Source organism: Pelodiscus sinensis, chromosome 10, assembly GCF_052426305.1.
Source record: "Pelodiscus sinensis isolate ZL-2025 chromosome 10, ASM5242630v1, whole genome shotgun sequence".
NCBI lineage: Eukaryota > Metazoa > Chordata > Testudines > Trionychidae > Pelodiscus > Pelodiscus sinensis.
In genome coordinates this window covers 47859696-47872783 of record NC_143061.1, presented here as the reverse complement: position 1 = coordinate 47872783, position 13088 = coordinate 47859696, and the positions used below count along the sequence as shown (strand labels likewise).

The 13088-nt window shown below is 46.4% G+C and overlaps 1 protein-coding gene across 1 annotated transcript in view; it reads right to left on the bottom strand.

Annotated features, from left to right (window-relative positions):
* The window catches only part of GPC1 (glypican 1), a 336700-nt gene extending 324263 nt beyond the window's left edge, over nucleotides 1–12437 (bottom strand). The window contains exon 1 of the mRNA XM_075937488.2: nucleotides 11705–12437. Coding sequence (XP_075793603.1) covers nucleotides 11705–11861 — 157 coding nt within the window. The 5' untranslated portion in view covers nucleotides 11862–12437. The remainder of the gene's footprint in view (nucleotides 1–11704) is intronic.
* Nucleotides 12438–13088: the final 651 nt, after the last annotated feature.

The following is a 13088-nucleotide window of genomic DNA, read 5'->3' as shown; positions in this document are numbered from 1 at the left end:
CAGACTGTGAAGAGCTTCAAAAGGATCTCACAAAACTAGGCGACCGCAAACAAAATGGCAGACGAACTTTAATTATGATAAATACGAAGTAATGTATATTGGGAAACATAATCCCAACTGTACGTCAAAAATGATGGAGACTGAATTAGCTGTTACCACAGAAGAGAGAGAGCTCTTGGAGTCATTGTTGATAGTTATCTGAAAACATCCACTCAGTGTGCAGCAACAGTCAAAAAAGCAAACAGACTGTTAGGAATCATTAAAAGAAGGATAGAGAATATCTTGTCTCTGTATAAATGCATGGTACACCCACATTTTGAATACTGTGTGCAGATGTGGTCACCTCATTTCAAAAGAGATACCTTGGCATTGAAAACATTCAAAAAAGGGCAACAAAAATGATTAGGGATATGGAAGAGTTGCCATATGAAGAGAGATTAGAAAGATTGGGATTTTTCACCTCAGAAAAAAGGAGACTAAGGGTGAATATGATAGAGGTCTATAAAATCATGGCTGATATGGAGAAAGCAAATAAGGAAAAGTTAATTACTTGCTCTCATATCAAAAGAACTAGGGGTCACCAAATGAAATTAATAGGTAGAAGTAACACAAACAAAAGGAAGTACAGGTTGGATCTGCCTGGTCTGGCACCCTCAGGACTTGACCAGATGCAATGAAGGGAGTTTGCTAGATGAAGGGAGGTTGCCGGACAAGAGGGTCTCAGACCAAAGAGGTTCAAAGTGTATTTTTTCCACACAATGCAGAGTCAACCTGTGGAATTCCTTCCCAGAGGATGTTGTGAAGGCCAGGTCTTCAACAGCGTTCAAAGGAGCACTAGACAAATTCATGGAGGATAGGTCCATCAATGACTGTTACCCAGGATGGGCATTGGAAATGTCCCTAGATTGTCTGTCAGAGGCTGGGAATGGGCAACAGGGGATGGATCACTGTTCAGTCCATTCTGTCTGGGGCACCTGGCATTGGTCACTGTCGAAAGACAGGATACTGGGCTAAAAGGACTTAGGGTGTGACCCAATATAGCCGTTCTTATGTTCTTAAGTGATTTAAATGGAACCACTCACAATACTAGGGACTATCTAGCTAAGGTAATTTATATAGTCCCTGTTACTAGAGTAAGGGAGCACCTCACAATCTTTCAATGTTTTTCTCCGCACAACACCTGTGAGAAGTAACTGCTTTTATCCTCAGAACAGATGGGGCATGGAGGCACAGATGTGCAGATTTTTTTTTCAGAGGTATGCCTCGCATGGTAAAGATGCAGAGACTAAGGGCATGTCTCGCCACCCCCTGGATTGGCAGGGAGCAATCGATCTAGCGGTGGTTGATTTATCGCATGTAGTACAGATGTGATGAATTGACTGCCAAGCACTCTCCTATTGACTCTGGTACTCCACCAGAACAAGAAGAGTAAAGGGTGTTGACAGGAATGTATCAACTTACTGTAGGGAAGATACTGCAGTAAGTAGATCTGCTATGCTATTAGATCAATGCCCTGTGATAGTGTAGACTGGGCCTAACAGACTTGTGCCAGGTCAGGGAATTGCACCTGGGTGTCTCAGTCTTAGTTAGCACCCTACCCACCAAATCATCCTTCCCTTCTCATTACTATACAAATAGTAAGTGCCTAGGCCTCCAAGATGGACCTCCATAAGGGATGAAAGTAATGGGCATGATTCTGATCTTATTTACTCTGGTGGGAAGCCAGAGAGGCTCCAGTGCAGGCAGTGGAGTTACACCAACAGACACTCACTCTAGGACAGAACAGGCAGGGCTGATGCAAGGTATCTATTACAAGAATAGCGAATGTTGTGCAATTTGCTGAATACATCTTACAATGTGACAGATTCAAAGGAATACAAAGGGTTTGTCTAATCAAAAACAGAGTTAAACTAAGATGTTGCAAGCAAACAGATGTACACCACTTGGAGTGGCTGTGATTCCCATACAAGAGATACTTTGCCATTGCTCCTCTGAGCAGGTGTAATTCACGTACACATCACTGTAAGACAGATACACCCTTTTTTCAGGAAACCATGCTCTGTTTAATCATTATGGTATATGCAGTGAGGCTGTAAAAATGCGGTTAAAAATGTAACCGTGTAACTGCTAAAAATCCTAGCAGTTAGAGTTACACATGCTGCAGGCTCTCTAGTATAAAGCTTAAAACAAGCTTTATACTGCAAAGTCCACAGCAAAGCCTCCCCAGAAGCAGGGCCAGCAGGGGCTACCTGTCCACTCCCGGGGTGACTTCGCTGTGGGCTCTACAGTCGGCTCCCTGGGAGCAGGGCAGGCAGCCCCTGCTGGCCTCACTCTCAGGAGCTAGCGTGTAACCTGCAGTGGGAGGGGAGAGGTAGGGCTGCTGTGATGGGCCCCGCAGGGCTGGAGAACCGCCCTGCGCAGGGCAGGTGGGGAGCGGCTCCAGCCCCTCCTGGTTAACCGGATCCGGTATTATCGATTAAGGGTGAGGCTTTACCGGATAACCTTTTACATCCGGAGTATGTAGTTAGTAGTGTCCAACCATGCCACAGGACAGAATGTCCTCTTTCTACCTGCCTCATAAATATTGATACTTCCTTGCTGTTTCTACTCCTTTTTTCTACTTGCATTTCCATGTTTCAGGACAAGATCTATAACTCTGAATGTATTAAAACTGTCAGGCTTTTTTTCTTTCCAGCCTATCTAAAATAGGAGCCAGGCTAGAAAATGGCAAATAAAGGCTGGGTTTTCAATGCAGACTAAGGAACTACAATATCTGCCTGCCATAGGATTTCAGTGGCATTTAGGCTCCTTTGGTAGCCTAAATTTTAAGTTTAATTACACAATTAGATCCCATTTGGCTCCCTGCTCCCAGTGACCATCACCTGCCCCAGCTTCATAATCTCACCTGCCAGCTCTGAAGCAAGCTAGAATTCCAAGGAAGCGGTCAGCACAATGGCAGACACAAGAGACAACACTTCATCCTATGGCTCAAGTCAGATGACACTAGCACCCTGTCACTTAGCAGGCTCAGTATGGCTACTCAGATTTTATGGCCTTTTGGGAAAGGGTCAATATTTGTGTTCTGTTTTATTCAATGGGGCCCTGGGCCATAACTGGAAAGCTGAGGTGCTTTAGCAATACAAGTAATAATCCATTGACTCCAGCAACAACTGGGAGTTAGACTAGCCCCTCATGACCCATCAGAGAAAGGTTCCCAGATTTTTTTAGTGAGCAGATTTTTCCAGGCCCTCTATTTTAAATAAAATTACTACTTTGATATAAGAAAACATAATCTCTGGCTCTGAACTCAATCTTTTCATAGTAAAGACAGCAACCTATATTTTTTTTAAGTATAAGCACAACTAGTCACTTAAATGAGCCACAAGAATGAGTCTATATGGTCTGCTGAATGCAACTGGTAACATCAGAGGTGCCCATCTCTGATCTTATGAAACATATCTGCATGTCTTGAGATTTTACTGATATTATCAGCCTCTCTAAATAAAAACAGGAGAACTGAACAGCCACGTGGCAAAATCAGAGGAATGAGGAACAAGGGAAAGAGGCTATGGATTTTCAAACAAAAGGAATTCAAGCTATACATTAATTCATATTTTCCAGGGGGGCGAGGGCGGGGGAAGACATTAATTATGTTTTGCTTCTCCAACAAAAGGAGCTGTTGAAATATTTTTGTCAGATGCAGTTGATAATGATAATTATGTACTGAGAACTTAGTCATCCATCTCACACTGAGTAAGGAAAATCCTTTAAAATGAACATTTTAATATACAGCTTTCTAGATTTTAAATATGTACAAGGCAGGCACTTGGGGCCTGATAGATATAGATATAGATATAGTAGCCCAATGTCTATGACTCTAACGCTGGCTGTTCCCTCTGGGCAGAGCTGTTGCCTCCCGCCGTGGCACTCACCTGACTTCTGCTTTGCTCAGCCGGACTGCCGCGGGGGAGCAAGCGGCCATTTGGGTGCCGCAGTCCCCATACAGCACCCCTGTGATGGGCTAATTGACTAGTTTAGATATATTTTGGAATTGCTCTGGTCAGCACTGCAACATTAAGTGTTTCTGGGTATGTCTATATAGCAGCTGGGAGGTGTTATTCCTACCTCAGGTAGATCTACTCACAGAAGCTCTGCTTGAGCCAACAGCAGCGTGGCCACGGTAGCATGTATGGTAGGCTATCCAACCAAGTACATACCCACTGAGTCAAGCAGGAGAATATTTGGGTGGCTAGCCCAGGCTGTTACTTGTGCTGCTTGCAGCACCTCTGTTAGGTTTAGGGCGCTGGTTCAAGTCTACCTGTGCTGGATAGCATACTCCCAGCTACTACTCAAAAATACCCTCAGAGGCCTAGGTCTCATTTTCAAGAGATTTATCCACTTAGGAGCCACTGATTTCAATTGGTGTTAGGAGCCTAAATCTCATTTAGGCTCCTAAGTTGGTTACCCGAGCACAGAAACACTTAAATACCTTTCCATATCTGGGCCTCGGTCCGTTATTGTACCAAAACTTTGTTTAAACCTAAGGGACTAGGCATCTACTTAGAAGAGCCTCTACCAAATTCATAGTCCATTTTGGTTATAGGACTTTAAAAAAAATCATAATTTTCAGATTTAAATAGCTAAAATCATGACATTTCATAGTACTGTAACTGTAGGTGTCCTGACCCAAAAAAGAAATGGGGAGGGCAAGGTTATTGTAAGGGGTGATAAGATACTGCTAGGCTTACTTCAGTGATGCAGATGGCAGCGACACAGCCTTGCGAGCTGGGCAGCTGACAGCAGCAGCTGCTAGCTGAGACCCAACTCTGAAGGCAGAGCTGCCGCCAACAGTTGCACAGAAGTAAGGATGGCACGATATGGTACTGCCATCCTTATTTCTGCACTGCTGTTGTTGGGGCACTGCCTTCCGAGCTGGGCACCCAACCAAATGCTGCTGCTCTCCAGCTGCCTGTATGAAGGAAGCGCAAAAATAAGGGTAACAATACTGAAACCTGCCCAAAATAATCTTGCAAACCCCCTGCAACTCCCTTCTGGGTCAGGATCCCTAGTTTGAGAAAATGCTGTGTCTCTCTCCCTGTGAAAACTGAATAGCATAGGGTAAAAGCCCACAAAAGACCAGACTTCAAGGGAGGAGACCAGATTTCATGGTCCAACACATCTTTTTCATGGCCATGAATTTGGCAGGGCCCTACTAATTAGCCACCAGAGAGAACTTGTTTTGTTCCATAAATGTGATTTTGACAAGTATGTATGTGCACATATTGTATTAGGAACACAATCACCAAGCAGAAAATATGTAAACATATCACATTAAGTGACATCAGTGTGAAAGGGATTAAATTCAACCAAAACCTTTTCTAACATTCATACCAAGATCATTGTCAATTTTAGTGAAAACAGGACATAATCTAGTAGTGTGTGTTGCTTCTTCAAACATACTACAAGTATGCTGGGTCAGGAGAATTTTTCTACCTTTCAAATAATCTAATCTCTTCCGAACAAGCTCACCAGCACTATAACACACCAGCTAAGTGTATGCGATCCTATCATCCATCTGTGGCTACAACACAAAGATGATAGAATAACCCTGCTATTACTACCAGGAGCCAATGGAGAATCACCTTTGGTTCAAGTAGAAGAGACCGGTGTTTGGAGAACAGAAAGTCCCACTTCATCTGTAGCTTTTCCAATCACTGTGCCTTTACTTTTATTACTAGAGTTTTCCAGAAAAACTCAAATACAATTCCAGTATTTGTTATTAACTCAGTAACACTCTGAAGTCCCCATCAAATTAGGTCCTGCACAAAGAGGAAAAGGGCAGTATTCCTGAATTCTTAATGTAGCTAATGTCTCCACAATGACTTTCATACATACGCTTGACAATCTCTCAGACCATAATGGAGTCACAGGAGCACTTTGTGGGAGCCTAGAAGATCTGAGCGATGAAAGCAAGGCGAACTAAAAAGAGCCAGTACTGCATACAGTTAAATGATACTTAACTTTGGGGAGTAGCAGAATTGCCTGGAAAAGCGAGTAACCAAACTACCTCAGAAGTCCCAGAAAATAAATTCTGCACTTTGCTCACCATTTGCCCATGCAACCCCTATCTTAGACACTCTCTGGCTACGTCTACATTGGCATCCCTTTCCGGAAAGGGATGCTAATGTGACGAGTCGGAATTGCAAATCCGCAGGGCATTTAAATATCCCCCACGGCACTTGCATTTACATGGCTTCCGCTTTTTTCCGGCTTGGGGATAAGCCGGAGAAAAGCGCCAGTCTAGATATGATTCTCCGGAAAATAAGCCCTTTTCCGGAGGATTTCTGAAAGTAGGAATAAGAAATCCTCCGGAAAAGGGCTTATTTTCCGGAGAATCGCATCTAGACTGGCGCTTTTCTCCGGCTTATCCCCAAGCCGGAAAAAAGCAGCAGCCATGTAAATGCAAATGCCGCGGGGGATATTTAAATCCCCCGCGGATTTGCAATTCCGACTCGTCACATTAGCATCCCTTTCCGGAAAGGGATGCCAATGTAGACACAGCCTCTGAGGCTATGTCTACACTACAGAGGTTTTCCGGGATACCAGAAATATCCTGGAAAAACTCCGCTACGTCAATGGGACACGTCTGCTCTTCCGCTTTTTGCTGCAGAAGAGCAGATGCACTCTTTCAGAAGCCGTCTTCCTCCTCCCACGAGGAAGAAGGGCTCTTCTGAAAGAGGAGGCTTTTCCGAAATATGGCATAGTGTAAGACGGGCCAAATTTCGGAAAAGCCTCTTCTGAAAATAGAGCACAATTTACATACCTTTTCCTGATAGATCCCTGTAGTGTAGACATAGCCTGGCTACAGCAGGAGATGGAAGCATGTTTTGAGAAGTGATATCCTGGGGTAAATGAATTCAAACAACACACTGCCTCACAGCAGCCACATTTAAATACATAATCTGTTTAAGAAGCTGAACAGAAGGTCCCAGCTTAACTTAGAGCTAGGAATGGCTATGTCTAAACTGCAGGCTTCTTTCAGAAGAAGCTTTTCTGGAAGAGATATTCTGAAAAAACTTCTTCCGAAAATGAGCGTCTACACAGCAAAAGCGCATCAAAAAAGCTATCTGCTTTTTCTAGCATCCACGCTAAATGGACACTATCTTGCATTTCAGCTGTGAATACTATGGACGGAGTGGCCACCAGGGCACCTGCGCTTTTTCTTTCCTTTTCTTTCGAAAGAACTCCCTCTTTCCCGTCCACACACGCCTTTTTCCAAATGAGCTCTTTCAGAAAAAGGCTTCTTCCTCATAGAAAGAGATTTACCAATGTTGGAAAAACCCCTCTGTTCTTTCAATTTTTTTCCTAAAGAATGCAATTGCAGTGTGGACATAAGTGAAGTTTTTCCAGAAAAATGGCCGTTTTTCCGGAAAAAAAAACCTCTGCAGTGTAGACATATCCGATGTGAATGGGTAACCAAGTAACTGCTAACCCAGTAAGCATCCCCCTTAATGGGGAATGCTTACCGGGCACCAGTGGGGAGCAGCCCCCACCTGTCGCCCACTTCTGGCTCCTGTTGCCAGCCCCACACGGGATCCCACTTAATCAGTTAACCAGTTAAACCTGAAATGTTACAACCCTACTCATAGCACCCCAGACAATGGTCTGTGGGGGGAATGGTCCACAGACATCCCTACCTTGCTAATGCCCTGGCTCTTTCACACAGTTCGTGGTTTTAAATGCCCTTAAAGGACAGTAAGTCTACAGGCAAATGAGTCCTGCACAGGGAATACTCTCCAAATGGCAGGAAACCTGTGCCCAGTCTGTTACCAACTGAGTAGATGTGGGTCCAGCAAATGTTGCCAATTGCATCATGTGCAAGAGGGAATATCGCTCCTTAGTTTAGGGATGTTCATTACCATAGATATTTACAGCAGAATCAGGGGTTTGAGGTTGGGATGTGGAGATTATTTATATGCAGGGCTCTCCAAGTGGCAGCGAGCCCCACTCGCCAGCTATGCAGTTTTGCGCGGTTCTGCGCATGCGCAGATCGCTGTGTGCTGGCTCTTCCGGGGCGAGTAGATTACATTATTTGTCGAGCCCTGCTTATATGAGTAGACTTCTTCATGTTTGGGAGTTTTGCCATTGACTTCAAAGACATGAGATTTAATACCTTGTCTCTTCCTAAAACATGATTAATACTAGTATCTGACACATGCCGAGTGCTTGCTTAGACATGTACAATGCATTGTGCCTCCATTAACGTAAAGTTAGAAACCCTGCCCTGGTTGTTTCATGAGAAATCCAGGGGGCTGGACTCTTCCCTTAATCAGCACTGTATGTGTTAAGGAGCTAATAACAGTAACAGTGTAGCCACCTCTCCAGCTGATTCGTACACTCATACTATCATCTGCTGAGCAAAGGAGTTCTTCTATTAGTCATAATCCTCTTAAATCATTAAAAATTGTAGATTAAAAAATGTGAAGTGTGCTAAAGCCAATATAAATGTAACTAACTCATTCTAAGTCATAGTTTGCATGACTGGTACACCATCAACTTCTTCTGAAGTCAAGAGGAGTTCAGGGGTGCATGAATAATGATGACACCAGACTCCTGAGACAGTCCCAGTGATCGAGGAGCAAGGCAGCCACAGCCATGGGGCTGGGAATGATGGAAATAAAGCAGTTTCTTCATTTAGTAAGAGGAAGACTATGGAAGGAGGAGGAAAACATGAGGAGTCACGTGGAGCCAATTACACTTTATCCTCTTCCTCTCCAAAGAGTGAAAAACAGATGGCTCATAGGCAGTGGTGACAGTAACTTAGAATTTCTTGCAGGTACTGTCCTATTGCAACCCGGGGCCCTGCCAGCTCTGTAAATAGCTCTCTGCTGGCTTTTGCTGCAGCTTACCCAGCTCTTACCAGAGCTGCACACTGGGGTGCACCCACTTACTTTTACTTCTGCTTGTAGGACGACCCTTGCCCTTGTCCAACAAACCATGAGTTGGACACTGGGAAACCTCTCTCGCTCACACAGGGATTTCAGTGAAAGCAAAGCCAGGCTGTTCATAGTTAAACCACCCCAATCAGCACTTCTTACTAAATTGAAATTTCCCCTAGTGTTTGTTGTGTAGACATTTACAGATGAGATTATAGTAGAATCTTGACATGATTTCTGTCATACGAAGCCCAGTGGGTAACAAGTCTTGTGATGCAGTTCTGGTCAGCTGACCAAACTAAGACAGGTTTCATTATATTTCAGTGACCACTCAAAGAGACAACAGAATTTGGTTGCTTAACGTAAATCATTTGCTAATTAAGATAGAGCTATATTCTACCCCGTACCTTTGGGGATATGATAAAGTGGTCTCTTAAGACAAGATGTTACTTGTCATGGATGGTTACACAGTTGTCACTAAAAAGCCATTTGAGACACCCTTATTCTGAAAAAGTAAACAGTATGTGCATTCCATGTATAAAATAATCAACAAACCAGAACCATACACAATCTGGGCCAACTCAAAATTGACATTTTCACAGTAAAACGTTTTATCTACATTATCTATATGTTTTACTACATTGATATTAAGAGAGTACAGATGACAGCTTCAAACTTCTAAACATTTAGAACTTAGAATTTAGAAGTACACGTGACAATCACCAACAATGAACATGAAGCGTTCTCATTTTGTATTTTAAGTACACAATTGGCTGCACTATCAGCAGAACGTTCACATGTGAAGACAGTATTCCCCCATTTGTCTCAGTTCATTCCACCAATTTTTACAATATTTATCTGTACAGTTTCACTGTCAGAGGTAAACCATTTGTTCCTATAGTTCAATCATTATTGCTTAAGATTGCAAACGTGAATACTGGTAATTCTTTAGAAATAATAAACCTTGTTCCTAGAAATCTGTCTCCTCTTATTTCTTTACCAACCTCAGCATTTTTAGAAGTTTTGAACACAGTTTTGAACACAGTGACCCTGAGGGTACAAGATATTTATATCTTATGCAATGCATATCACACAATTCTAAAATATGACCAATGCTGAAGCTCATTTCATTTAGGGTTTCATGTACTCTTCCTCATTATATTGTTTCTTAAAATGTTTACGCCCTTGAAGACTTTATAAGCAGCATGAGCTATTTAAGCAGCATGAGATATTTAAACAATCCTTTACGGATATCTGTAGCCAAGGGGAAAGGGTCTTTTTTTGCTTAGCTGGATTAATTGCATCCCCTCCCCCATTTTTCCCCAAACCCCTTAATTTAAATAGGTTTTAAATTCTCCACTATTTCACTTTCTGAAACCTTCCATTTTACTTTAATATCCACCTTTCAACAAAGAAAAAGTTCACATTTGTATGGCAACAAGTTCAGCCTTCTCCATTTGTATGTCAGCTGATGATAATAATGTCCCCATAAAACTACATTATGAAGTATTCATAAGAAATTCTGCAGCTTAGGAATGAACTACAAACTGCAATCTAACTGAGATGTCCCTGAAGGTTGGCTCTGGCACGTACACTTGCATGTCTTAATGCTTTGTCTGAACTAAGTAGCTCCCACAAGTGAGCAAGAAAGCTCTTAGATATGGGTCACAAGTCTGTGAATCAGAACTTCGGCAAAGCTTTACAAACAAAAATAAATGCAGATTTTTCAAAAACATAAACCAAACCTTGAAATATTCCTTATGTTTCAGAGATTTTCTGAAAACTCCTCTGTATTTGCCAAAAAACAGACACGACCCTCCCCCATCTAGTTTGTATTTCACATGCAATATTAATATAGCAGAAATCAATTCTGATGTAGATGACTGGGGTTGTTTCAAACACCTGATAAAAATCATTTGACACTTAAATTTTTAACTGACAAATGCCTTTAAGCTGGTTTTCATCCAACAGAACATTATAAACAAAAGTTATTCTCTTTTGTAACTATGGGGCACTTTCTAGCTTTGAAATCAAATCCATAGGATTTTGACGATCCTGAGTTCTAACCCAAATCCTCCAGTTCATTGTAATTGTACAATAATGAAAACACCGGACAGCAATCACCTAATATCTCCTTTAAACATGCTTGCACCACAGAAAATCAAGACAGATCTCGTCTATCGGAAGACTTTGCAAGTGCTAAGAAGGGCTGGTGTGCCACATCTGGGGATGCCCTCCTCCTGAAGACATCTAAGGTCTGACTTCACCACTCCCTTACTTCTAACTGACTGACTCCTTAACAAAAATCACAAGCCTACAAGAAATCGTTTTTCTCCACAACACTCCAGAACAGACTGAAGTTGATATTTATTGCCGAGGAACCTATTGCACTGGTCCCGTGGGAAGGCGAGACTAGGAAAATCACACCATTGTTTGGATGGATCACTGTGCAATTGGTGGGCTCCTTCACGAGAAATCGGATGGGAACAGACGAAGACACGCGGGGATGCTGTACAGAAGGGGGATCCCCTCCCAATGCCTCCGGAGCCGCTGCCCAACACCCCCCACCCCGGTTTGCATCCCGCACAGAGCGCCGTCCTGCCAGAGTCGCAGCTTCCCGCAGCGGCGGGCTGACAAAGCGGAGTCCCTTTGTATCGCGGCAGCGCGGCGGCGAAGCGGCTCCGGGCAGAGGTTGCCCCCTGCGGGAGCGGCTCTGCAGCGCGCTGCCGGGTGTCCGGGGCAGGGGCGAGGCGCGGAGGGAGGCTCACCTGAGATCTCCGCCTGGGGGACCCCGGTCTGGCTGAACCCTTTGGCCACGTAGAACAGCCGGACCTCGGCGCAGCTCCTCGCCTTGCTGCCGCTGTCCCCCCGCGCCGGGGCGGCGGCGACGCACAGCAGCCACAATCCCCACGGGAAGAAATGCATCCTCCTGCCGCGCCGAGCCCCCGAGCCCGCTGCGCGAAGGACGAGCCCAAGGTCCCGCTGCCCCGCCGGCTCCGCCTGCGCCCGGCGCTCGCTCACTGGCTCGCGGGTGGCAGCTCAGTCCCGCCGGCCCCCTCGCATCCCGGCCGCTGCTCACGAGACCAAGCCCCGCTCCGGGGAAATCAGGCGGCGGGGGCGGGGGCGCAATCCCCACCCCACAGGCACGAGCCCGCGGGACTGGGCAGGGCGAGCTCCCGGGAGCGGCTGCCACTGCCAGCAGCGCGGCGAAGGGGCCAGTCCCGGCTCCGCTGGGCTGAGCGCGCGGGGCTGGGGCAGCTGCCACCGGGGGGGAGCCGGGCCAGCCCCGCTGGCGGGAACACGCGCCGCGGGGGGCGCTGCCAGCGAATAGCCAGCCCCGGCGGGTTGGGCAAAGTTGGAGGCCGGCAGCCAAGGGGCGCGCTAGCGGCTGGCGGGGGCTGCAGCGCCCGGGGCGAGCGCGCGTCTCCCCGGCAGGAGCAGTGAGCCCGGCCGACTGCAGCCGCGCACCACCTGCAAAGAGGGCGAGGGCGGGGAGGCTCCGCGGCAAGGCAGGGCTTCCCCCGCCGGACGTGGCATCATGCAGCCCCTGCGCCAATCAAGGGCGGGGAGCGGCCCTCCCCCTGCCTTGCCCCCAGGCTCCTCCCCGCGCCTCGCCGGGGTCGCTCCTGTGCGCTCGGTGGGGGGCGCGGGCCTGCGCCGCCGGCCGGCTCCCCGCGTGCTGACAGCCGCCGCCACCTGCTCGCTGCCATAGGACAGCGTGCGAGGGCCGCCCCCGCCCCCTGGGCATCTCCCGGGGCCCCGGACCAGCCCGTGCCGCGGGCGCCACGCAGGGCGCCCGCCTGAGCTCCACGCCATGCCCCATCGCTCCGCGGCGCGCGGCCCAGGGGCTGCATCAGCGCGCCGGGCAGGTGGAGCGTTGCCCGGGCTTTGTCCGAAGAGCCAAGCCTGCTAAGGAATGGCAGGAACTGTAGCGTCCTTAGGAGGGGTTGTCGTGTTTCAAGGAACACCTCGTGTCAGCAGCACCTACACCCTGAGCTGCTGCAACTGATTAACGGGGGAGTTTCTGCATAAATTCAGCTCGTTCTGCTTGATCCCACTCTCAAGCTGTTTGAAAAACACTGGCACTGACTGAGCACTAGAATTCTTCCAGTCCTGGTTAGGGATGTAATAGTGTAGTCACATAACCATAAG